This window comes from Gasterosteus aculeatus, chromosome 12 (assembly GCF_964276395.1).
Source record: "Gasterosteus aculeatus chromosome 12, fGasAcu3.hap1.1, whole genome shotgun sequence".
In the NCBI taxonomy this organism is placed as follows: domain Eukaryota; kingdom Metazoa; phylum Chordata; class Actinopteri; order Perciformes; family Gasterosteidae; genus Gasterosteus; species Gasterosteus aculeatus.
The window spans coordinates 3,743,392-3,768,684 of record NC_135700.1 but is presented as its reverse complement, the minus strand read 5'-3'; the positions used below and the strand labels follow the sequence as shown (position 1 = coordinate 3,768,684).

The window sequence follows — 25,293 nt, the reverse complement described above, 5'->3', positions numbered from 1 at the left end:
TGATGAGAAGGAGAATACTAAGTACTTGTCCAGAAATGTTGGCTGGGGGAGGCATTGAGCCATCTGGAGGTGGACATGAAAGGCATATTGAATTATGATCCATTCGGATCAATCATGACTGCTCTCATTTCCCATTTGCTGTCAAGGAGGGACTGTTGCAGGGTGTGTTTGTGTGTGGGGGTGTTTTACTCCCACCTCTGTGGTTTCCCAGTGAAATAAGTAAGCCATAATTCACTGTGGACAATCATTACAGGGGAGGAGTGAGATACAGGAAGAAAGGGATAGAGAGAGAAATATCTATGTCATTGGTTTGATGAATGAAATGAAAGTCTTTCCTTACCTGTCCAGGTTTTCCATTTTCACACAGGAAAGCCTCGTATTCAGTGGCAAATTCAGGGGCATTGTCATTAATGTCCATCACTCTGATGGCCACAATTGCTCTTGATATCTGACTGTGGTTTCCTGGTGTGAAGTAGATGAATAGTAGAGAGAGTGAGAGAGAGAGAGAGAGAGAGAGAGAGAGAGAGAGAGAGAGAGAGAGAGAGATCATAAAAACATGCTAAATATAAACTTTACAAAATAACAAGGTTACACATAAAATCCCAGGTAAATGTTGTGACCTAGTTTTAATTTCCTTTATTTCAATCTTTATTTCACCCTTCATTTCCTGAGCTGATGGGAGGACGGATGATAAGCCACATCAATCTACATTTCAGCTGGTATCAGCGGTGCAAAACAGTATTCAAGGCAACAGAGAAAAAAAAGAAATCCTATTCAAAGTGCTTTTCAAAATCCCCTGTACACTGTAATGTTTAAAACATGAGGGTTAAAACATGCATATTAATGAGTCATTGGCAACTGAAGTTTACAGAGACAATAAAAATGCTGTTTAATTAGATTAGATTTTGATTGGAATTATTCATCAGTGTTAATTGACAGTCCCTTTTGAGTGTCCCCATCAGCGGTTGTATTTATTAACCAGTAGTGCAAATGCCAACTTTTAAACCAATTACGTATTAATGGGGCCCCAGTGTCAATGGGTCCAATGACACCGGTGTATTTTTGTTTTCTATGCTATTGATTCATTTAATCTTTTAGCATTAACTGTCACCTTATTGGACCAATTATACGTGAAGGGCCTTGGAGATTTTGTCATTGAATCATAGGGCCTTTTCAATCATAGGAACTGTATGTAACTGTAAGCTGTAACTGAGTTTCACTCATTTTTCCAAGATTATCTGCCAATTGCTTGATACACATAACAATGTTTTTAAGGAAAAAAGTCAAATGTAGTGTACAATGAGTACAGGTGATGAAAGTCATCAAAAAACATTAAGATAGAATGAATGTAAGGTATGCTAACATTAGCTTTCACACAGTACGCTCCTTGTCATACCAGACTATTTGATAAACCAGGAATATTCATGGCTGTGCATGTGCCCAAATATCTGAACTATGCTACTTATTGCCTCTGAATGAAACTTTCGTACACGCGTCTCTTCTTTCAAAAGTCAAATAGTTCACTTTATTTGGCACTTTTAAAGTAATAAAAACGGTGGGTTTGCCTTTTCTTTATTCAAATCTCAAATGCACCCTACACACTTTGACGGGTTGAGAAATGAGTTTAAGAAGTGAGCAGTGGGGAGAGGAAATTGACAGTCTGATAGACAGTGATAGATGGATTAAGGCAAAGGGAGAGAGGTACACAGGCTCCCCCTGCCCCCCTTCAAAAGTGACTTTCCCCCCAGCAGCAGACAGGGAATACACTCTGATTAGTCAGATGTCAACTGGTGCGAGGCGGCGGAACGCGCCTCCGTTTGGGTGGCAAATGGCATCAGGATAGAACATCGCTATTCCTCTTCACACCAGAGCAGACATCGGCTTCCCTGCAATCCGTGAAGAGGAGCAAAACTGCCTGATTTATTTTGGCAAATTCCTATTAGGTGATCTCAAGCCAGTTACTCTCCCGGCAGGCATAAGCACACTGTGAACGTATGGGTGCGTAAAATGACGAGGCTTATAAAATGATTCCTCCACCGGGCTGCCGGGCCGCCAAACGTTGTGACAGCGCTTAGGCTTTCGTTTACTGCGACAATTAATGTGCGTTTCCTTTGATTAGGGGAAGAAAGGGACGGACGGAAGATGAGAGACGGCGGGAGAAGGAGAGCGAGACGGAGAGAAGAAGAAAAATACAATTTACAAGCTGTGTACATTTCTATTCCAATAGCTTTAAGGGGTACATTAAGCTTTATCACAACATACAGACCCCCTGAAACAATCTGTATGCAAATAGAGCCGTACATATGGTTGGAGCTGTTTGCAACATTTTTACGTAGTCAGTGAGTTTGGCTGCTTCGCAGATGTTCTTTAATCTGTAATGGATGCTGGCGTTGGAGCAATCCACTCTGGAGCATGTCTTTAAAACTGTTTATTTGATACGTCTTAATGTCCTCGCACTTCCACAAATTGACTACTGAGCTGTTTAATTCAATCAAAACTCAGCAAATGAACGTAGATAATGCCTCTGTGGATTTCAGAGCTAATTATTTGTGCCACTCGGGGAGCGATTACAAGGGCCGCTTTACAAAGCGCCATTCTGTCGAACAGAGAATTGTGGGTAGCAGGTCAGCGACTCTTTTGACGCGCAACCCGCAAATTCGTTCAGAAGTCAGAGACATTGTACGTGACCAGCTGCACTTCCCACGTCTAAAAGACAATGTGCACGCTAATGAATGTCCAATGGCACTACGCTTTTCAAAACCAGGAAATCACGATTCCCAATGAGCCGCGCTCACCGCGGGGGAGCGGGAAGGGCGCAGTCAGCAGAGGTCACTTACTGACTTCGGTGGCGGTCACCGTGATGTTGTGCCACATGTCCGTCTCCCGGTCCAGCGGTTTGGCCAGCGTGATCTTCCCGTCGTCCACGTTGATGTTGAACTGCCTCTCCAGGTCTGTGTGCCGATCAATGAAATACCTGCGAAGACAATCTATCGTCAGAACTGTGAGCCGGGCCTCTTTGGCGAGCCTCCGCTGCTGCATCTTTTACCATCCTGTTTAAGTCCCGGCTCTCACTTATCCACAAGGAGACACCTGTAGATTATTGCACAGGACAAACTGTAGGAAATCAATAATCATCAAAGGAATAATTGCTGCTTTCACACAAGCAGAAGGGGGTCATTATAGCCTCACACGGCCCAAAGAGATCACAGCTCTTGCAGGAGAAAAAGACCATTAGTACGCGTCGTGTCAGGGTAAGGGATGAGGTGTTTTTAACCCCGTTTGGGATCTGTCAACACTCTACGGCCCCCAAAGGCTTTGCATTAATGAGTTAGGACAGCACTGTGTTACACAGGAGCTTGAACCACAGAGGGTAGGCGGGAATAATGGATGTGATGGAGATGAACCAATGACCGGCCTGTTATGTGTGACCTTGGCTGATCTTAGGCAAAATGATTTTGTTTGCTTTTTCAAAGCTGCGGGGAGTTTGGGGTCCTTGTCAATGAAGCGGCACACGTTCCAAATGAATCGAACGCGGCCACAGCGGCCACATTTGTGAAGCGTTCTTCTTTCATGTTCTGGCTCAACCCCCGCATGAGACGCACTGACTGCTTGAAACTTGTACAGCGCTAAGTATACAGCGGCAGAACATAAAAAAAAAAAAATTACTACAACAGCGGGTATGAAATTGGAATGCACATAAAAGAGAATATTCCCAAGCTGTGAAATTTCTCCTTCAAGTTACAGCACGAGCAACGCCAATTCTTGGGACGAGAATAACTAAAAAAAGACATCTGTCATCGTGGGTCATCTTTTCTTTCACGCCTTTAACTTGCCATGATGCGTGACTGTCACAAACATCCCACTCACCTAAAACACTGGGGCGAAGTGAGCTCATTGCGCCGCCGATTGCACGCGTGTTTCCGTACCTCCAGGACAAAGTGTCTCTGTTCCTTTTTCTCTCTCTGCCTCTCTGTCACATCTTCCCCTCACAATCTCTCCGCCCGCTTAAACGCACAACAGTGAGAACGTTTCTCTCTTTTGCCACTTGGGTCTCTTTCTAATCCAATTCCTTACCGTCTCCTTCCCTACAACGCCACCAGGCGCCCTGCATGGTGCTCCCTCTGCTCTCCTTGCTCCGCCTGCTTCCCCTGCTCCCCAGCTCTCCTTGCTCCCCAAGCTCCTCTTGCTCTCTTTGCTCTCCCTGCTCCCAAGCTCTCCTTGCTCCCCCAGCTCTCCTTGCTCCCCCTGCTCCTCTTGCTCTCCTTGCTCTCCTTGCTCTTGCTTCCTTCCTAACCCTCGGCCCTGTTCCATCCCGCAGTGGAACCGCTGGACCCAATCGGTGTGAACCTGTTGGCAGGAACCCTACGATGTTTCTATGGGAGCGACAGAGCAAAGAGATGGAAAGAGAAAAAAAGAAAGACAAAGTCACAATAACAATTTTGTATGAAGGAGAGTGCTGCTTACACACCAACGATAAGAAATGAAATAAATAAACCACTGGCCCAGATTCCAATTGTTGGGGAGATGTACCGAGCCATGACATTTCCATTTTTTAGATGAAATGGTGTAAAATCCTTTAGACGCCGGGCTGGAAGAGGTCCGTGAGGACCCCCCCTCACTCCCCCCCCCCCACCCTCTACCACCACCACCGACACCACCATCCTCTCTCTTTCTCTTTTTGCCCTGCAGACGCACAGCACTTTCAAGACAGGCAGACAGCAGCAAACCACCTGGGAGCCGCCTCTCTGCTGCAGACTGAGTGGATCCCAGTCAAACTCTGACAGCCTCACGTGGAACCGAGGAGACAGACCCTGAAATGTTCTGCCACCTGTCACTCAAGCTGACAGGGTGATGTGAAAAGAATTAAAAGCAAATAAAAAAAGTGGAAAAAATGATAGCCAGCGTTGTACGTGCGTGGTTTTCCTGAGTGTGCGAATGAGCGTCTCGCTGTGTGTGTGTGTGTGTGTGTGTGTGTTTGTGTGTCTGTGCATGTTGTCTCTTTTTTGAGACACCACTGGGCTGACTTCAGTCCAACGGTTAAACATCCAGACTGTTTGTAGCGAATATTGGAAAGCAGCGAAGCGTTTTCGCATACCGACGTCAGAATATATTCAACCTCAATAATCTGCTAATCAAAATGCATCAGTGAGACAGAGGACGTTCTGTGCATAACCATGAGCTGTAATCTGTGGGATCATTATTCATTTCTCTACTCATTTGCGGTCCTTCGGAGCGTCGACGCGGCGTCTCGGTGCTGAGTCTCTCCCAGATCAGCCGTCAATCAAACGGTGCAGCCAGGACATCCTCTCCGTTTGAGTTTCTGTGGGTGGCGAGCGTTTCTCTTTTTAGTCGCAGTGGCACCACTGCTCATCATTTTTCTCCCTCGTCACATAATGCAAAGGGTTTGCTGTAGATAAGATCTAGCAGACCCTGTCAGCATTCAAGTTCTGCAACAAACAGTAACACCAATTATCAAAACGAATATTTTAATGTTAAAAAATCTTATTGAAGATGGTTTTTCCTTTAAAAAAAGAATATTTTGAAAAGACAGTTTATGTGTTACAAGCAGAAATTGTAATGGGCCAAACAGGGGACTGCGCCGATGTGTGTGTGTGTGCAGAGAGGGCTCTATGTTTTATCTCCATGTCTGAGTGAATATGTGTGAGTGACTGGGTGTCTGTACATGCTGGAGGGAGAAGAGCTGAGAAGATGGAGAACATACATGTGTTTTATTCCTTTTCGTTATGCGCTGGGTCAATCCCACTGGCGCGTAAAATGAACTCATTTTTGCATTCCCCTGAATGCTGACCAGCCGTGTTTTAACCTTGCATTTTGTGAAGGTCGGCCTTTTCAACTCACTCAAGACACAAATAAGAAAATAAGAAGTGTTGAAATATTTGGCCTTATAACATTAACATCTTAACATTAATATCCACTCATTTCACAACCAATGAGGGTCTTTACATGACAGCTTACATTTAAGCAGTGTGTTAGCGCTAACATAAGGGCGCCTCCAGTAAGAAGCAAGCTTTAAAGAATTCCATTTCTATTTCCCGAAAGAAGAAAGGAGGCGAGGGGGGAGAGAGGGGAGAGGGGGGGGGGGGGGACTTGGGTTTTGGCACTGTTTTTCACAGCGTCAATATTTTGGACTAAAACACTGTTGCTGTGTTCCATCCTATGAAACAGCAGTTGGTGTCAGACAGCCACGCTGACTGCCAGATGTCACAGTGCTTTTTATTTGCGATCAGTCAGGTAGAAAAGGACAGAGCGCCGGGCTCCAGGGAGAGCCAATACTGGGGGAGCATTTCAGGGAATGCACCTGAAATGTTGTTGGTTGGGTGCATTAAGTACAGCTAAGGGGCTGTTTGTCTCCTGAGTGCCGAGGACATGGCAGCACACCAGAGCACTCGCCCCGAGTGCTTTCGACTCAGACTGGTTCAGTCCGGTCCGGCTGGAGGGGATGGGGGGGGGTCTAGACGGAGAGCGATTCTAATCAGAGGGGGGGGGAGGGGGGGATCGCCTGGAGAGCTTGGTCACATGGCGGTGAAGGGGAAAAGTCACACTCCTCCACTATGGATCCACCTTGCTTGACTACAGATGTCTTTTTTGGGCGACTCTGTCTCTTACCGATACGGGAGGGCAAAAAAGAGACAGTAGGCAGGAGAATAATTGTAGGATGACGAGCATGTGAGTATGTTTGCTGGAAGTCGAGGGATAAACAGACTGCTATGTTGACTGACACAAACGCTACGGTTTACAAGAAAACTTTCCTTTTCACCAGTTCATTGCATAGATCTGAAAGATTTAGATACTAAATCAGTTTACAGCCAAAAAAAGGTTGTGGTTTTTCCTGCATTTTTCCTGCATTGTTATAGATGACTTCACCTACCCACAAGATATAAAAGACTAAATCGGTAAGTCGTTTATCAGGAAAGTGAAAGCTATTTTAATAACTGTTTATTCATTTGAAAATCAAAAGGATTCTCCAGTGGGATGATTCACTGATTCTTTCAAATGCAAACTAAGCCTTTTAGTACTTGGAACGTTTCTTAGAAATAAGACACTTCAACAGGCCACATTTCCTGGTTTTCTGATGAGAAGGTTTAAAGATCAAATGATCAATTATTTAATCATAATAATGAAGAGGAATTGCAGCCCTGTGTGCTCTGCAAACAAACTCATCTTGAAAATCAAATTATTTGGCGGATTATCTGGTGAGGCTTATGTCCAGACTTTACATTTAGAATGCCATGTAAGAGGCCAGTATATCTTGTAAATCTCCCACACTGCGATCATTTCATCAGCCCAAATCTGGGAGTCATAGGAGGCTACACATGCTACGGGAAATCAAATGGTCTTTGTTGATGCATCATCTTACAGCGAGACCTCCTTAACAATAGTTTGCGTCACCTCATCCGCCACAGAAAAAAAACACTTGAGATCTTTGATAGATCACGCTCATCTTGAAGATTAGCGAGGGGGTGGGGGAAGGGGGGGGGGGGTGTGTGTGTCTGGACTTCAAAGAAAATCACATGTTGAGCCAAACGCTTTGGCCTGTGTGTGTAATCCTTGAGCGGTTTTCTCCCCACGCGCATCCGGTGGCAGATGATTAATGCAGCATTCTACCGGCCACTTACAACTTCCCCCTCTGTCACTCATGAAATACAATTGAAAGTTTAAGGATGAATGTAATGAAATAATCCAACAGTTCTTTAGCACTTCATCATAATGCTCTATTCTTATTTGGAGCCCCGAGAGTCACAGAAAGCCCTCAAGCAACAATCCATTGTTCTGACTTCTCCACAGAATTGTAAAATTGGTGATTAAAAGCATAATGAAAACTGTGAGTGTAAGCGAATGACCTCAGGGCAAAAGAGAGAGAAGAGAGAAAGAGAGAGAGAGAGAGAGAAAGGTGAGCGACCTCGTGTTTGAAGATATTCAGCCTACGAGTCTGTTCTTTGTCCGCACTGCATCACGCTCAAAGTGTCCGAGACGGGACGTTAATATCAGTTCAGCATCACAGCAAGAAATGTGTGAAGGCATCATGTCAGCTGCGTACTGCCATCTGCGAGCACGCTCATTCATAATTTAGTGACATTTCGTTCGATAATGATGCACTAAAGGAGGAGAATAACTATAGTAGATGTGTCACGGGATGAGGGTGGAAGGCAGGACTCAAACGCAGACTTGTTGAAAACAAAAAGACTTTAATAGTCCAAAGGCCAAAAAACACAGGAACCGGGGCAAAAGCACACAGGCGAGAAACTACGGCGATCCAAGACGAAAGACAGGACAAGGACATGCGTGGCAAAAGACAATGACGCGACAAGTGACACAAGAGACACATGGCTTAAATACACAAGGGAGGTGCAGGTGATTGGACACAGGTGGAAACTATTAGACGAACACAGGGGATGACGAGACTAGGCAGGAAGTGAAGTTACCCGGGGACACGAGTGGCAGAAAACTACAAAATAAGACAGGAAGTGAACCACACCGTGACAAGATGGTTGCATCTACAGTAATCTAAACATTGTGAGATTATCAAATATAGTGACCCACATGGACTTTTAACCACTTAAGATCTTGCAAATTTCCAGCTCAGTCTAAATATGTTGGCATTGTACTTTTGCAGACTGTCTGCATAGTGTAACTGGGATTTGTTCACGCTACTTGTGATGTTACAGTTCATGCGGCCATTATCTTAACACAAAACACTATCTTTTTTTCTAACTCAGGTAGTTTTGTCAGTATCTAACTAATCGTTTCACATCATCGTCCCTGCCCTGTCGTGCGTTTCTGCAAGATTGACGGGAGAATGATGAAGTGTATTCATGAAATAACGGTGCGAAAACAGAAATGTCAACATTTGGCTCGTGACCGGTTTGCCATCTCCTTCATTATTTGCTGTTATTTCCCAGGGATAAAGACAGCAAAGAACTACATTGAAGGCTGCAATAATCAGTGGGATAATCAAGTTTACATTCATAAAGATGCATTTTGTCAAATAGTCTATCAGCAGCTAATTTGTTCATCATCTTTTTACTATAACGTTTACTAACTGGACGTGTCTGTATCCCCCTCTAACAAACAGCCCTGGTCCACACACACAGGAACCCTGTGACACGCACACAGAACACAGAGAGGCAAAAGACGTCATTACACACGGAATGGACTTCTCTTTTTACCAGGGGAGGGACATCGTGCAACCTCTGGGCCCAATTCCTCCTGGCAATCTCATCAGTAAACATGAGGGATGCCACCAGAAAAGAAGGAGGAAAAAAAAAAAGAGGTAGAATAAACCGGCCCTGTGCTATGGCCTCAGTCAATCTACGAAACCAGTCTGCTCCCTGTTCGCCATGCAATTACACACAACCTGTTGAGTGTTTTTGCGAGAATGCGGTCAGCAAGTCGCTTGAGAATTAATGAAATGCCAAGATGGAGGGAGAGGAAATTGCCTGTATAACCTATCATCAAGGTGCCCTTGTGGTATTTCCAAGTAGAAGTCACACAAGGGGAGAATATAGCGGGACCGGTCACGCATTGAAAGCGAAAAGTTACCTTGCCGTTAACTCATAATCTCCTGTCTTTGGATCTAAGGAAATGAGAGCAATCATCGGTTAGCCTCCTCGCTGCGGCAGACACCGCCACCGTCTCTCCAGAGGTCTCAGGCACCAAGCGATTTATTTGCATGCCTCGGTGTGAACTCTTTTATTAAAACAACTCATTATAATCTGAAAGGACCCATTGTTAACCTGTACTCTTCAGCCCTTCTTTTTGCTTCTCAAGTTTTCTTTTTACCCAATCCAGCTCTGTTCCGTCAAGACCGTTCATGGTTGAGCAGTAAAGGTGCAGCTGCATCCGCCCATCCTACCTGACAAGGCTCCCAGTAGAGTCCGGATCCCTGGCTGTGACCGCCCCTATGACGGTGTTGACGGGGGCGTTCTCGTTCACTTCCAGCACGTACACGGGTTTGAGGAAAACCGGAGGTTCGTCCGAGTCCTCCACCACGACCTTCACTGTGGCCGTGTCTTTGAAGGGCCCGCCGCTGCTGGGCTCGGAGCGGACGTTGGTGGCTTCCACTCTCAGGGTGTAGGATCTCTTGCTCTCGTAGTCTATCGGCTGTAGGACAGAGAGAGGGAAGAGCACAAGTACTATCTAGTGTCTAAAAACATTTAGTTGGATCCCGGCTCCACTATTCCGTGTCGATGCGTGCCCAAGACACCCCAAATTTCACTCTCAACAGTGCCTTCGGTGTGTGAATGTTGTGCGAACGTTCGATAGTCCGGACGTGCAGCTTGAATGTGAGTGGTGACATTAAGTCCATTTAAAACTGCAAGCTTAACTGTGGAGAAAAATGACATTACAGAAACAGCCAATTTGCATTACAAAGGTTATGCAGTTTGTAAAAAAAAAATCCTCATTTGCATCTTCTCGAAGAAAAAATTTGCATTTGCATTGATGCCAATTTTATAGTTTGATTTCCTCAAATGTGTAATTAAAAGCATCATTGTTTAAGATTTAAATATGTCTAAATGTTGCGCCCCCCTAGTGGTAATATCCCAACTCTGTACCCTTGTGTACACAATACCCCTGAGCTCAGATGAGTGATCACGTTTTACTGTTCAGCACTTTAAGTTTTCAATAAAAAAATAATTGGGCCATCATGATTCTAGAGATTTCTTAGAACTTTCACATCCACCTCACCTGGAACAGGTGCTTAATCGAAACTATCAAAACTATGTGATTTCCAATCCGAACATGTTAGACAGGACACATCGTGCAGTGACTGACGTTTCCCTTTAATCGCTGATTTTCAATTGCTATGCAGTGTTTTCTTTACAGATGGCAGGCCGTTGATATTTAAAAGTCTCAATTTTAGTCTCTTGGCATCTCAAAGGACACCCCAGACTGTCACAATTTCATTCAGTATCACCTCAGGTCGCACTCATGCTACGAGAATAATGGGATCAAGTCACTTCCACGCTCCATAACAGGGATTTATAGGAAAATCAAAAGTGGGACTTGCCGCTTGAGGGGGTAGGAGCTGGCTCGGGGAGATAGAAGAGAGCTACGAGGAGGACGAGCGGCGAGAAATGTATTCCTTTTAAGAAAGGGAGTGGGGGGGGGGGTAAGAGGAACGGTCTCTCAGGTCAGAGGCGGGGGGGGGGGGGTACTTGAGCGTTGGGTTGGAACACTGTACTCCAGGCTTCATGGAGCTAGCAGTCAGACCAAGACCCTGAAGCCTCTCCAAGCCCCACTCCTCTGTGATCGGAGGAGCTATTGGAAACACTTTCATTTTCAACCCCCCCCCCTCCTGGCCCCCTTAAATTCAGAGGGTGGCGGAGAGTAAGAGCCTGTACGAGATTGTGACTGCATGGTCAAAATGATTGCGTGGAAAATAATTATTAGTTGGTTCAAACACCAGTTTAACTGGTTGGTTTCCAGGGTTAGCCAACTGGCACTTTTCTTTTCATGTGCTGAATTTTTAATTTTATTTTCCTACAACTGCGGCATACCTGGGAGTTGGATACTGGAAAACGCATAAAAAAAGGGATTTGTTCTCAAATTACAGCTGCATCATCTCAAGAGGCATCGACACTGAAATACAGAATTTGGTGTACTATACAACATCTGTGTGGAGTTGTGTCAGAGGCACCTTTCTTTTAAACAGATAATGCTTAAGGGAAGGGAAACCTTTTGATTGAAAGTATAAACGTTTTAAAACTCAGTGTTGCGACCTTACACAGAAAGTTAGTAGTAACATTCATGGTCACCCATAATGTCATGTTTAGCCTTCAGGTGTGCTGAAGCTGTACAAATAACAAAGACTAAAACGATTCAAAGTGCCAGTCCTCAAACCAACGTGTGACTACATGGCCACTGCGTCTACATCTCATATAGTCTGTGCGTTATTCATTCATAAAACCATATGCAGTGTTCCAATTTTTTTTCATATTTAAATAAGTCTGTTAAATTCCAGGGAAATTGGCTTCCCCCTCATGAAGATATTTATTCCCACTTGGCAGAATGTATAAGCAACTCATTACATTTGTTTCCAGTGTCCTAGCAGCGAGGAGGGAGGAGAGAGAGGGGAGAGGGGGAGATGGGGGGTGAGGGGGGGTAAGGGGGGGCATTGTTGCCACTATATTTAATTACACCAAATCCATTCTTAAGGTCCAAAGAAAACAGAACAGTTATAAACAGTTTCTCTGATGAGCTTAGTTAAGATTGATTAATTATTTCAATTACCCAAATGGAATAAGAACACAACTCATATTTTGACCCGTACAGATTATTAATTCAATAAACGCACACAGCTCTTTGAATAAGCAATCCGGGGAGAGCCACTTTGATTTTTATTCATATGCATGGTGCCTCCGCTGTCTTCAGAGATTCAAGAGTGCAAAAGGAAGACAGTTGAACTTCGCACCAGTCATATCGGAGTCAAGGTTGCACGGCCCCGTTTACAATATTTTGTGGTCCCTGGAACCGAGACGGCTGAACAGAAGACGTACGGTTTAGGACACAGAGACATCCCAGTTTCCACTGCGTTAACAACCCCCCCTATTTCCCCCGCTGTGTCATTTTTGAGCATCAGATCAGTGTGTACACACAGGTCATTTAGAGACTTCAAAGTTCAGCCTCGGGGGGGGGGGGGGGGGGGGGGGTGTGACTGCTCAGCATCCCACTAACCTCCCCGGACGGGCCTGAGGCGCGGCAGATAAAAAGCTTAAAACAGCAGACGAATGTGGCGCCCGGTTCGGGCCCCTCCCGCCGTGGCTGGATAAATGTGTTTCAACCTTTGCCGCCGAACTTTAATCGTTTGGATTTCCCCGTAGCGGTGCATCCGTCGCCAGGGAAGCGGATCGACGCTGGAGTCGTTTCTAACGTCACGCCGGCCCCGGACGACACCGTTGAGGAGAAGGAACGAGAGACGCTGCTCAAGTAGCGAGTGGTCAGACGGCCCGCTGCTCTCCCCGACACATCACCAGAGAGCCAAAGCTGGGACCTGAAAAGATTGAGGGGGGGGGGGTCTCCCACGGAAGTGGAGGTTGCCTAAAAGACTAACACAAATTTCACATTTGCTTGGCGCCAGTTTGAGATTGTATGACTCTGCGTCCGGTTTGTTCTCCCGCGCTGATGTTTTCTGTGGCGCCGTCCCGGCAGACAGCCTGATCTCGTCGCCATTCTGCCTCCCACGCAGTTCATTGTTCACACTCTGACAAAGTCGCACCACATGTCCTTGGGGTAATGTCATTTTACATCACAACACAATGGCGGGCCACATTGTGAGTGATAGCGTAGCTCTTCCCTCCGCACACTGAAAGAGCATGACTCTGGACTCGGGACTCGCCCGTCCATAAATCACACGTGATTCAATACAGAGAGCAGAGCACCTATAGGCTTAGGATACAGCATACATAAATATGTGAACAGGGGTGGTTTCTTTGATACCAATGCGTTCTAACCTCGGTTCGATATTGCACGCGTGTACTTGAGATACAGCTTCCTCTATTCTTGCAAAATCCACACATTCCTTTTAGGAAATATAGGATGTGTTGCTTTAAATGTAGAGCCGAGCAACCAGCAACCAGGGTAAAACCTCCATGGCCTTCATCCTGCAGGAAAACACCTACAAGCGTTACACACAGGAGCCGTGTGAAGAACACTAAAATCCTCAGATTCCTTTTCCATGAGCAGCAGAACATGTGCCACGGTCACACTTCAAAATGAGCTAATGAATGCGTTATTGATGCACGCCGACATGACGTTGCACCGTGCCATTAAGCGCTAATGTGTTCGCCTCAAGGTTAGAGATTGGAGTTTTGAGACATGGATGTCGCTAGCTTGTTTTCCTCAGGACCAAACACACAGGGGCAATGTCTTGAACAAATTTAATGAGCAATGTATTTTCTTTTAGGGACCGCTAGTACTAATGCTCTTGTAAGCAAAGCAATTAAGCAGCGACTGCTTCACTGAGATCGCTTTCGGTGCCAGCGGTGGAAGAGTGCAGCTCTCGCATGCGCATGTGTTCGGATCACAGAGAAAACACAACATACAGCTTTGGGTGTAGTCCATCTGCTCCTTATGGTAGTGGTAATGTGGGTGTCGGCAAAAGTGAATTGAACCAATGTTCAGAACGATTTATAACAATTTGCCTTCAGCTGAGACGGCTAAACAAGCAAGACTGTAAAGGGAAAATGAGATTATCATGTCGACACACAGAAAGTCCAGCGAGAACACACAGGCTTTACTTCTTTAAGTCTTCAAGGTACTCAACGCAGAGGCCGTCTAAATATGTGATATGTGTTTTATTTCTATTAAAGCCTTCTCTCACAAATGAAGGAACAGATTTTCCCCCGAAGTGAAACAGAAAAAAAGCAATCTGGCCAACGTTAGCTTAGAATAAAAAACACACATTTTAGATCGCTCTTGCTTCCGTCTTAAAGAAATCAATTGTTGGCCCTGGTGTTTATGAATTAATCTGGGGTCATGCATCCATAATTATATTATGTTGTAATTATAATTATTGACCTATGAATAAATGATGACTATTTTTGTATGTATTATTATTGTTATTTGCACATTGTTTTTTAGGCCTGTAGGACAACTTTAAAAACTCTGTGGCCCCTTTAAGTTGGTTCAGCTATTAAATGCAATCCAAAGCCCAGTCTCACAAATTACATTTTTATGAGTCTTTAAGGTCTTTAAGGTCAACTACTTATCGAGGGGACTTTTCCACCAGGTTATGCTTATTTTTGACATGTTTAAAATGTCTCTCATCAAAGTCTGTGGAGGAGGATGGATCTAAAAAGTAATGTATCTTAACCCAAAACAAAATCTTTAGCTACAGTATTTTGGTTGTAAAAACAACAGTCAACAGTCAAAGGTTTAGACACAATTTCTCATTGTGATAAATTATCGTTGGTGTTGTGCCTGTTTGTCATTGGGGTGGACACAATACAAAACACCAAACCAAATAACTGAATGCTTCATCCAGTTTTGAATTAATATTCCAATCACTCTGTCTTTGAAATGAGAGCCATCAAACAAATGCTTTTTCATTAAGAAAGTGGGTTACAGCATTATTGTTAATGTCCAGGACTCATTATTACCAGTCTATTGATCGCAGAAAAAGCGCACATGGTGAATTTTTCGCTGTCGTTGCTGTCATCTTGGTGGCCAAGCTGTACAAATGACAAACCTCCAAATATTGGTGGAGGGGAACTGTCTTCCGTCCTGCAGCACTCTGTTCCAGCCATTCCAATGAAAGCACATTGTCTACACATGAATAGCCCATTCAATAAAAGGTGCTGAAGACGTAAAGGCTTGCTGCTGCACACGTCTCAAACTAACTTCCCTTCAGACTAAAATAAGCACTGCACAATGTCTTACCTTCTTCAGTCGAAGAATCCCCTCTTGTGTTTGGCCGTCTGTGACTATCTCGAACATGCCTTGGTCATCGCCCTCGATGATGCTGTACGTCGACTTGGAATTCTCGCCGATGTCTCTGTCGTTTGCTTTGACCTTGCCGCCCATTTTCCCTACGGGTAGATCTTCTGGGATCACAAACTCATACAGACCTGTGGAGGGACGGACACAGCGCTTTGGTTTCGAGACATGCTGATCAAATTAAAAACAATCATGGAAGCAGACAGTACAGCATCATCATTAGACTTCACGGCAGAAAGAACACGTTACCGTGGAGCCTGTTTAATCAAATTTACCAAATAGCATTCATTTCCCCCAATGATGACAAAACAGAGAAATAACAGCGGCAATTTGTTACTCCTCTAGATTTGATGTGGGACATTCAAGGTCGTGAAGTTCCTCACTTTTGGAGAACTTTGGTGGATTGTCGTTGATGTCCATCAGCGTGACGGTGACAGTCGTGGTCCCAGACAGGCCGCCCATGTGTCCTCCCATGTCCTTAGCCTGAATGACCACCAGGTACTCCTCTCTCATCTCCCGATCCATCCCATGGAGAGCAATTTTTATGGTCCCTGGAGGTAGGAACACATAAAGGCAATTATAAACATGACTGATATACTCTGCACATCATTTTAATGATGTTCATGCTCATGTGCATGAGAAGAAAGTAGAGAGGCACGCTGTGACCTTCACGCCCACTTCACTCCTCGGTTTTTAGGTTGCATTTCTTAAAACGGTGACTTTACAAAACTAGGATTTTATATGATGCATTTCATATGATAAATAAAAAGGAAGAAGCCCTGCAGGTATAACCACAGCATGGCAAGGTGGTCATGACGAGCCATTCCCTGCACTGAGAATCAGCTGTTTGTCTTTGAATGAGCGGTTCTGCCGTCTGCAGTCATTTGTATTCTGAACGAGTTTGAACTATGCTGCCTGCCTTGTATAATCTTGAATATTGTATGCAGAATGGACCTTATTGACTCTGCCACGGCACTGAAAATGAAAAGGGCTCAGCGCCGGCGTATACGGATAATCCACTCAGGAAACAGAGGCCTGCAGGATCATCAAATGAATATAAAACCCCTCATAAAAGCCAGGCTTTGGCATGACACCCCGCTTCGGTCCTGAAATGACTTAGACAATGACAATATGCTGAGCTGTGATGGAAAATGTGGGAGGCTCGTGTTGTCTGGGCCCGCATTTTTAATTATTGTGATAGATATTTGCCACGGGATGTAGCAGAAATTCAGGGTCGGTTTGGCTTTTGGAGGTCACGCTGAGCGCTGATTACCTGAAAAAAGGGCTCAGTGCTATGAAACAAAATGTCTACTATGACTCATTAATATGTCTGCATTAAAAGAAGGAATACCTGAATAAACAGGTGTCTCTTTAAATACATTGCAGCAAGCACTATGTTTTTGAAAATGTCTCAAAAAAAAAACAATGTTGTATCAGTTGGATCTATAAATTCAGGAAAGATGTGAAAGTTGACTTCAACATTTTTTGTCGACGTTGTATTTTACAGAGTTTCTGTGTTTGGAATTAGAGCCTTGTTTTTGGTCATGATTTGGCTTTGCTTCATCGTTGCTCGGATGCGATCGGTTATTTATGTTTTTGTGTGATGTTACTCCGCTGTGGCTAAATTATACCCAGAGAGGTCCATCTTCCTGTCAGGCTTCTTAAAAATGAACTGTAGTAAACAACAGATATATTAAACCATAAATGCTTTATTATATCTGCCTGAAACTACAAAAGTGCTCAGTGAAGTGCTCTCATGCAGTAAATCCAGAGAACCTTAAAGTGTTCTTACTCTTTTTTTTTGCTCTCTGAATCTGCAACACAAGTGCACTTGTAGTATATTGCCTCACTCGTCCTTGAAAATGCACACAAAAGGTGTAAGAAGAACAGAAGCAATTGAAAACAAATGTGACCTGAAATTTGAGAAAGAATCGGCGGCAGTTTAAAAGAAATAACTGTAAAACATTAAACAATGAAAGCGTTGATTTAAAATGCTCTATTATTCTCGCACCCTGTTCTCCTGTTTGCTCTCAGTGGAGCAACGGCTGAACCTTAATGTGGAAAAGCAACACTTAAACTGCACATGTTGTATCTTTTGACTGGTCTTAGGCTGGCATCAAAACGTAGAACTGTCTCTCTTCTACTTTGGGAAAACCAAATACACACGACACAAACAAGTCACCTCCCTCCTCCACACACACACACACACACACACACACACACACACACACAGTTCAGTCATCATGCTAAAAGCAACACTCTCATCTCTGTTGATCATCGTTAATTATTCAAATTAATTCCTAATCACTGGAAAGGGAGGATAGACAAACATTCATTTCCATAGATATTTCCCTCAACTTCTTTTTTCGTTCTTTCTTTCATTCTTCACCGACCATTAACCAAGTGATGAATTGAGGTATGGTGTTTACTTATTTATTGAATGTGTTTTATTACCAATGTGGCGTGGTACGTGTTGAACGGATTCTCATGGTTGTCTTCCCCCAACCTTTTATTTTTCATCAAAATTCATTAAAACATCTGGCTCACATGAATGGGCCATCTGCATGTGCTCCGCAATCACACAGAGCACGATCGCTAATCCCTAAATTGTCCGCTCAGTGCGTCGTGCAAAGCCGCGTCCCGCCTGCAGATGTGTTCTGCGTTTCGAGGGCGAGCCCGATTTCGACGGGAGGGTTGGCCCCTGATTATGCACATAAATTTGGAGAGTCCCTTTCTTGGAGCTTGTTTATTGTGCGCCGTTTCCCCAAAAGTATGAGCAGTCGATTTCCATCTCATTTCTTATTAATGTCATTTCACCATTATTTAATCATATTGCTTACAGACACATGTTAGAAAGTCAGCTGCAAAAGCAATTAAAGATCCAATCTGGGAGCTGTTTTGAGATAACTTCATGCATGATGACGCTGCTGAGGAGTTTGCCTTGTGAAAGGGAGAAGCCACTATTATCATTATTATTTTGAGTTCATTTTACGCATTGATGTTATAGCGTATGAGCACTGGCCCATTTAGCATTTGCGGCGACCAATCGGCAAACGGAATCCCGCAACTCAGAGGTGCCCGCATGAATGTGAAACCTCTAATTTAGTGTATTTAATGATGAATCTCCATGGGACCGGTTGTTGAACCATGCCGCTGATGATCAGTTGACCCATCCCAACCAGGAAACGCACAACGGAGGAGCCGTTGTGTTTGTCTGGATGTGTCCCCCTGATAACGGCTCACTGGTGTCCTCAGCCGCCTCCATGCGTGGCCTTTGCTGCCCGTGTATCGGTGGTATTCAGCAGGCCCGGGGGGGATTGTATTATCCAGATCCCACCGATGTGTCAGTAACAACGTGTCGCCGCGATGCTTTCCGTGAGGGACGTCAGGTGCCGGAACAGCTGCCGGAGAAGCGTGACGAAGGTCCCTGCGAGATCGGAACATCATCGCAATGCATTCATTTGGAGCCGCGTACGCAAGTTAAGGGGGGGATTTATTTCTGTTTCACATCAGCTGTGTGGGGGCTTTCTACTCATTCACCCAGATTAACACACTTTCCCTGCGTGATTTCATGTTCCTCTTTTTTTAGTACTACTCAACATTTCGCCCCCCCCCGGTATACCGCTCTTGTTTGGAAACGATAAGTGTGCAGCTGTGGAGGGACGGCTGCAGAGAAAGGGGACGTGAGGCCCGGGGAGCCCGAGTTAACAGCAGCCTCATGTGGCCGTAATCTACCAGCGTCTCACACAAACAGATGGGCCGCATTACCTGCGGGTCTGCTGTGATTGTTACACACAACTTTTATAAACCAACACTGGCAGCTTCAAGACCAGAGGTTAGGCAGACATGAACATGCTGGGGAGCAACGTGGTATCCGTGGGGTCTTACTCATTCATTTCTATTCTAAATGCATGTTTTTTTATAAGAATGCACCGCGTCACCCCTTGAGGGCCAAGCCATTGCAGCACAGCTTGCTGGGACCTTCACAACCTGTCGCACCTGTGCGCAGCTCTCGTGTGCGCTAATCGCACCGCGTCACAACTACACCGGCTTTCTTTTGCATCTTTTTCAAATGCACATGTGTTGATTCCGTATAGACCCACAAATATTACATCAGATATATGAAAGAGATGTAAATGTATTACCATGTTTTATGGATGTTTTGTTGCGGTTTCATTTCATTTTTAGATGTTACAGTTTACACAGTAGCATCTACATAACCGTCAATCATATGTTAATGAATTTTTCATTAAGTAATCATGTCTTTCCAGCAATGGATCTATTAATCGGTATTATTTTGAAACTGCTGCTTTCCAATGTCCGCCACCCGCCATCGAAACAAAGCCACCAAGTGAAACTGCGGCCTCTGCACTAATCACAAAGTAAGAAAGTAAGTGTGTGGCCCTGAGTCCACATTCTGTAATGCGCTGAATGATCGGCGTCACACAGCAGCAGGAAGCATACCTTCTGCACTATAACGATGGGCAGCAGAGCTATTGCTCACAATGGAAGGGTAATGACGTTCTGTACTTTTCAGAAGCAAAAACACCCCGTTCAGCCCGCTTCTTGACCTGAGGTGACAAAGTAAGCTCATTTATCTGTCGGAGCAGGTAATGAAAGAGGACAATGTTTAAATACAGAGAGGTTCTGGCCTGGTGTGACTGACCCCACCGAGAAGAAAGAAGCCGAGGAAATAACCCTGAGATGTAATCACTGGCTCTCTCTGTTAAGCCTATTTTTCGTCTCCTTTTTGTCCCGTTGTGGGCGTGGCGTTCATTTATTACATTCTGTAATACATTACGCTCCCCATTGGTTGGAAACAGACAAAGGATGTGTGTGCGCGCGCGTCTTAATAGCTCCCATTAAATTTGATAAAGAACGTTTGGATCGCGTGGAGATCTTGGTCAGGCTTTGTCGGGCAAACAATGAGGAAGGGCACAAAGAACTTTGAATGTCCCGAAGAGGTGTCCTCCTTTTGTGTGCCCTCCTTTTTTTTCAAGTTGTAGCAAACACACTGGAACTGTGTTATTGCTTGTAATATTCATAGTGTGATACCTGAACTGCTTGCAGTGAGCGGCGTGATACGGCCCTGCTGCAGAGGAGCCACCGTTCTCCACCATGTGTGTGCCGTTTGGTCCTCAAATGAGATTTTAACACACCATCAAGCACACGGCACCATACTCACCGGAGTTGGGTTCTACAGAGAAATACGGTTGCCCCTCCAGTATACTGTAGACCAGTTTAGCGCTGTTCCCGTACACCGGATCATCGGCATCTGTTGCTGTTACCCGGGTAACCGGGGTACCTGTGGGGCAGAAAGACAGAGTCCGGAACTGTAACTCTATAGGCAATCATCTCTACATAGCTGTGGCAATCAGTGTGATATCTTTTCCACACTTGGGGTTGATTTGTTAAAGAAAAAGAAAAAAATCCTGTGGCATCTGGATCAGAATTGCTTCACAGCTCACAATGCAATGCTGCTCGCATTCTTTGAAATGTCGGCAGTGTGTGTGAAATCTATTTTCTTTCTTTTTTACAGTGAAGTACAGAAGAGAAGTGCAGCTGGACAAAGTGGTTAATTTGATCAAAACAATATACGTAACATTAAACGTCTGCAATGGTTTGGGTCCTCTTCATGTGGACCTTTATGCATACTAGCAGACCAAGGGACATCATAAAACAGGCAAAGTGCAATGCAGGTAACAACATGACCCTCTGCTCACCCTTTCCTTTCCAAGTGCGTCAAAGAACTACAGAGTTTTTCCACTGGCGATGGAGATCAGACTGCTGAAGACAGCTGTTACTTATGTTTATTTCTAAACCTGTATCATTAGTCGAGTGGAAGCATGCCGAGCTGTGCCATTTTATCCGAGCGGGAATCGGATGAGAGAGCGCGGACGGAGCCTTTTTTGTCACATGTTTGTAAAATGGCGTTCCGCCTAACTGAGCATCACCTGTCATTGGAGGTTAGCCAATTAGCCTTGTGTTATTCTAATTTCTATTGGACATGTTAGCCTGTGTGCTAATCGGTAGACATGAATGTGTCACACACGTATTGCAAGCCAGCAGGGAGGGAAAAGTAAACTGAGTCAACTAATGGCCAGGATTTACCTGCAGAGGACAAAGGTATCAGAGTTCCTGAAGGTCATGGTCAAGGACACGTGAACCAAGGTGTTTGAGACACGTCGCTTGGAGCAAACGCTCTGTCGTAGCGGACCAAGAAATGACTTCTTCAAAGAGTTTGTCCAATTAAAAGTTTGGCTATGATAATGTAATGAACATTAGCTGTTGACACATGTGTTCTTAAAGTGCTTATTGGGCATCATTCTGACCCGTTTCAGAGTATGAAAATCAAGAAAAATATTTGAAACTTGTTTTTCTCAATGAAACTTGTTCTGCATGCCTCCATTAGTTTAATCTATGTAAAAAAAATACTGTTCATATAAAATAGATAGATGCTTGGGTAAACAAACACAGATACTATTTTGACTTGCCGGGGGGGGGGAGGAAACATAGTAATGGGTCCCACCAACATGACACTGTGCACTCTGATACTGAGAACAGCAGCTTTCAATAGAACAACATGAGCAGCAGAGAGAAAGGGATGACAGCCCTGGAGGCTCTGGAGCTCCTCCTCCATCACAGTAGTGATACAGAGGAGGACGTTTCTGAGGATCGTGAAGATTATGCCTCATTCGGCTGGATTTTGAGTGAGCGGGTCATTATGACCCGAGCAGCAGAGGTGTCTCATCCCCGTTCGTCTACATCACCCCATCAACAAAAAAAAAACAGTTGTAACATTTATTTTTCATAAAAAGAGTGAGTTATCCTAATTTAACTGTGATCTATTGCGGTGTGAAGGACTCCATTCCACTAAATACTGTTTTGTTGGTGCAGGTGTTGCGGTACAGACTATATTTCTTAGATTTTTTGGTTTCTGACAACTTTTGGATGATTAATTTCCACCAGGGAACATTAATGCTGTACCTTAAAAAGGAACATTACAGCGGAGGGGGGGGGTACTTAACACTGGAGCAATTAGCCGTCACCTTCACGCCAACAATGCCAGATGTAGTAAAAGTGGTGTCCTTTATCCCACCGTCTCTATGAGCTCTATGGGAACTGTGCGCAAGGTCTTTCATGAATACGCCAGCTTTGCCGAGCGCTCAAGGCGAATCACAAAAACAGATTAGTGACAATTCAATCCACGGCTCCATTATGAGGTATCAGGGAGAAAATGCATTGAAAAACTGAATATAAAGAGACTATTAAAGCAATTAAACTCATTTTAATTCACAGTGACCTAGCTCCTCATCAGTCTCAGTGTGATGGAGTATGTGTGTGTGTGGGGGGGGGGCGAGGAGGAGAGGAAAGTAGCTGACGTGCTGACAGCCAGCAACCAGCTGGCAGGAAGCTACAGATGGTATGCTAATTGTTTCTGTGAGAGATGTTTAAAGGTGTCCTGACAACAAAGGGAGGCGTCCCTGGTCGCAGGCGGCGCAGGTCCCGCCACTGGCGCCAGCGTCTGTCCGCTGCAGATGAAAAGGCCTGTGGTGAAGACCCGCCGCCCAGTTCTGGCTCAGACATCGTGATTCAGAGGTTTCAGTCATGAATAAACAACATGAAAATAATAAAGTGCCAGATGTGTTGGAAGCAAAATCACTGCCCATCCTGGGCATCTGTTCACTAACGGACGGCTGCCATTACAAGCTCCGAGACAACGTCCATCCGACCTGCCGACTGACGTGCAGCACAGGGGTGACGTAGGTACTCTGCCCACCGCCGACCCCCCCTGAGGAGGATAGTTCAAAGATGGGAAGGGCTGGAGAAGTACGTTATCAAAAAGTCTTCAATGAGAAAGTGTGTTCAGACTTTGACTGGTACTGTACGCTTGAGTTTTTATGAAATAGTATAGTATTCGGTCTACTTAGTGTCATTGCAGCGAGTGCAACACGCTACGGTTGTTGTAGTTTTTCTCTCTTTTGAGCCAAAGGGAACACAGCGTCTCTTTTCTACGTTCATTCTGGTCCTGCAGCACCAATTTCAGATACATTTATGAAAACACCATCCATCAAGTGAAATACGTCTGCGTGATACATCCATTCAAAAAGTTCAAAAAGAACTCATGGGAATACAGCTTTTATCCCCATTCCCAATAATTCAACTCCAAGGGCATTTCACACAGAGCACCAAACCAAAGTATCTCAGACCAGTGCAGTTTTCTTGCCATTTATGACGTCAGCTACATGAGGCAGCCATTGATTAATAGTCCCTGCCGCAGTCTGTGGTCTTGTAACAGCAAAACAAAGCAAAAGCCACCTTTGCACTCTAACTGGTGGAGCAGTTTCAATGTTGCAACCCAATTATTTCACAGTGAGAGAGCCTCAAGTGGTCCCCCGAGACAGAGGTGTTCTAGTAATTCACAGTCTTATGATGACCTATGCTTTTGTGTTGCCAAAGCTTACTTTGTAAATTCCGTAGCACTTGTTAGACCTCATGCCTTTTTTTTTTTTGCAGCTTTAAGGTCACAGCAGATCATTGAGCTCTCTTTCTTCGCCTCGAGAAAAAGTCTTTCCATGATTCTACTAACCGTCTGCACACTCTCAATTTACCTCATTTCACAACGAGGTTATCCATGTGCTATCTGCAGATGCCGTTCAAAAAGACTGCTGTAATGGACTTCTGAAGACACGTTAAGATAAGTCGAAACACTTTGAAATAAATGGGAACGCAGAATGTAAGGCCACATCTCACCAATGTCTGCAGTTATCCAAATCGGTGTACTCATGCAGAAGCAAATTATATTATGTGCCACAGGCGTTTGCTAATTGTCAAACGAACAAAATTGAAAGACAGCTAAATAAATTGCCCCTCCTTCTTTTCCAGAGTTGCAGAGCCTTATCTGGCATAGAGTTAAATTACTACCACACAGGGAGAAGGCAGCGATCAGCACACCGCTAATCATGAAAAGTACCTTCGTACTCCTCTAAAGGTGTGTGGCTATTGCAAACAGGCTTCATAAATTCAGTTACGCTGCGTACAGCGGCGGGGGGAGTAGAGGGTGTGGGTGAAGAAGAAAAGAAAAATCTTCATAAAAACAGTGGAGCCGGTGAAGCATGAAATAGCTCCCTCTTTCTTCCTTTCCCACAGGGGGGAAATGCTCCTCACCAGCCCGATCATTTTTTTTTTAAATGAGGGATTAGGGAAGCCGGTGTTTTGGTCCTGTTTCAAATCAGTGCAGATTAGCTTGTCCTTCCCCCTGATAATTTAGAAAGGGACTCTGCAGGAATGGATGCGCAGGAACTCGATTGTAGGAGGAGTATTGTCTCTGGCTTTTATCCGAAGCCTGTAGCATTGTGGCCATTACAAAAATAGTAACACAACAGATCTGAAGTTACACGGATGGTAAAAAATAAAGGAATTGTTACTAAAAACCAAAAGCGGTGCAGGAAGGACGAAGGTACGTTGAAAGACCAATTGGAAATGTTTCCTCACGATGCATCTTTCCTGAACAGTGTTAGTGGAAATAGCCGCACACATGTTACTTCCTGTCTAAATGGAATTGCCTCTCACTTTTCCCACCGGCTGTCGAGCAAATGCTGGACACTGAGAGATTACAAATAGATGTCCTCCGGGACAGCAAATCTCCCTTTTGTTGCTTTCGGGCAGCAGCCTGGGGAGTGACACGCGTTACTCCTGTATCAAACCACAGCCTGATTCAAAGCAACACCATTAATTCAAATACACATCATTTTCAAAGCTCTGTCATTTCCCTGAATTTACAGCTGTGGTTTTATTGTTGTGTTGATGGGCCAGCAGTTTCTAAGGGTCCCCAGA

At 44.6% G+C, this 25,293-nt stretch overlaps 1 protein-coding gene across 2 annotated transcripts in view; it reads right to left on the bottom strand.

Annotated features, from left to right (window-relative positions):
- cdh8 (cadherin 8) overlaps window positions 1-25,293 on the bottom strand; it is an 82,613-nt gene that overhangs the window by 5,880 nt on the left and 51,440 nt on the right. For both annotated transcript variants that reach the window (XM_040161077.2, XM_040161086.2), the window contains exons 4-9: window positions 20,642-20,761; window positions 15,840-16,007; window positions 15,400-15,587; window positions 9,875-10,122; window positions 2,838-2,974; window positions 341-462 (exon numbers count right to left, since the gene is read on the bottom strand). In XM_040161077.2, coding sequence (XP_040017011.2) covers window positions 341-462; window positions 2,838-2,974; window positions 9,875-10,122; window positions 15,400-15,587; window positions 15,840-16,007; window positions 20,642-20,761 — 983 coding nt within the window. The remainder of the gene's footprint in view (window positions 1-340; window positions 463-2,837; window positions 2,975-9,874; window positions 10,123-15,399; window positions 15,588-15,839; window positions 16,008-20,641; window positions 20,762-25,293) is intronic.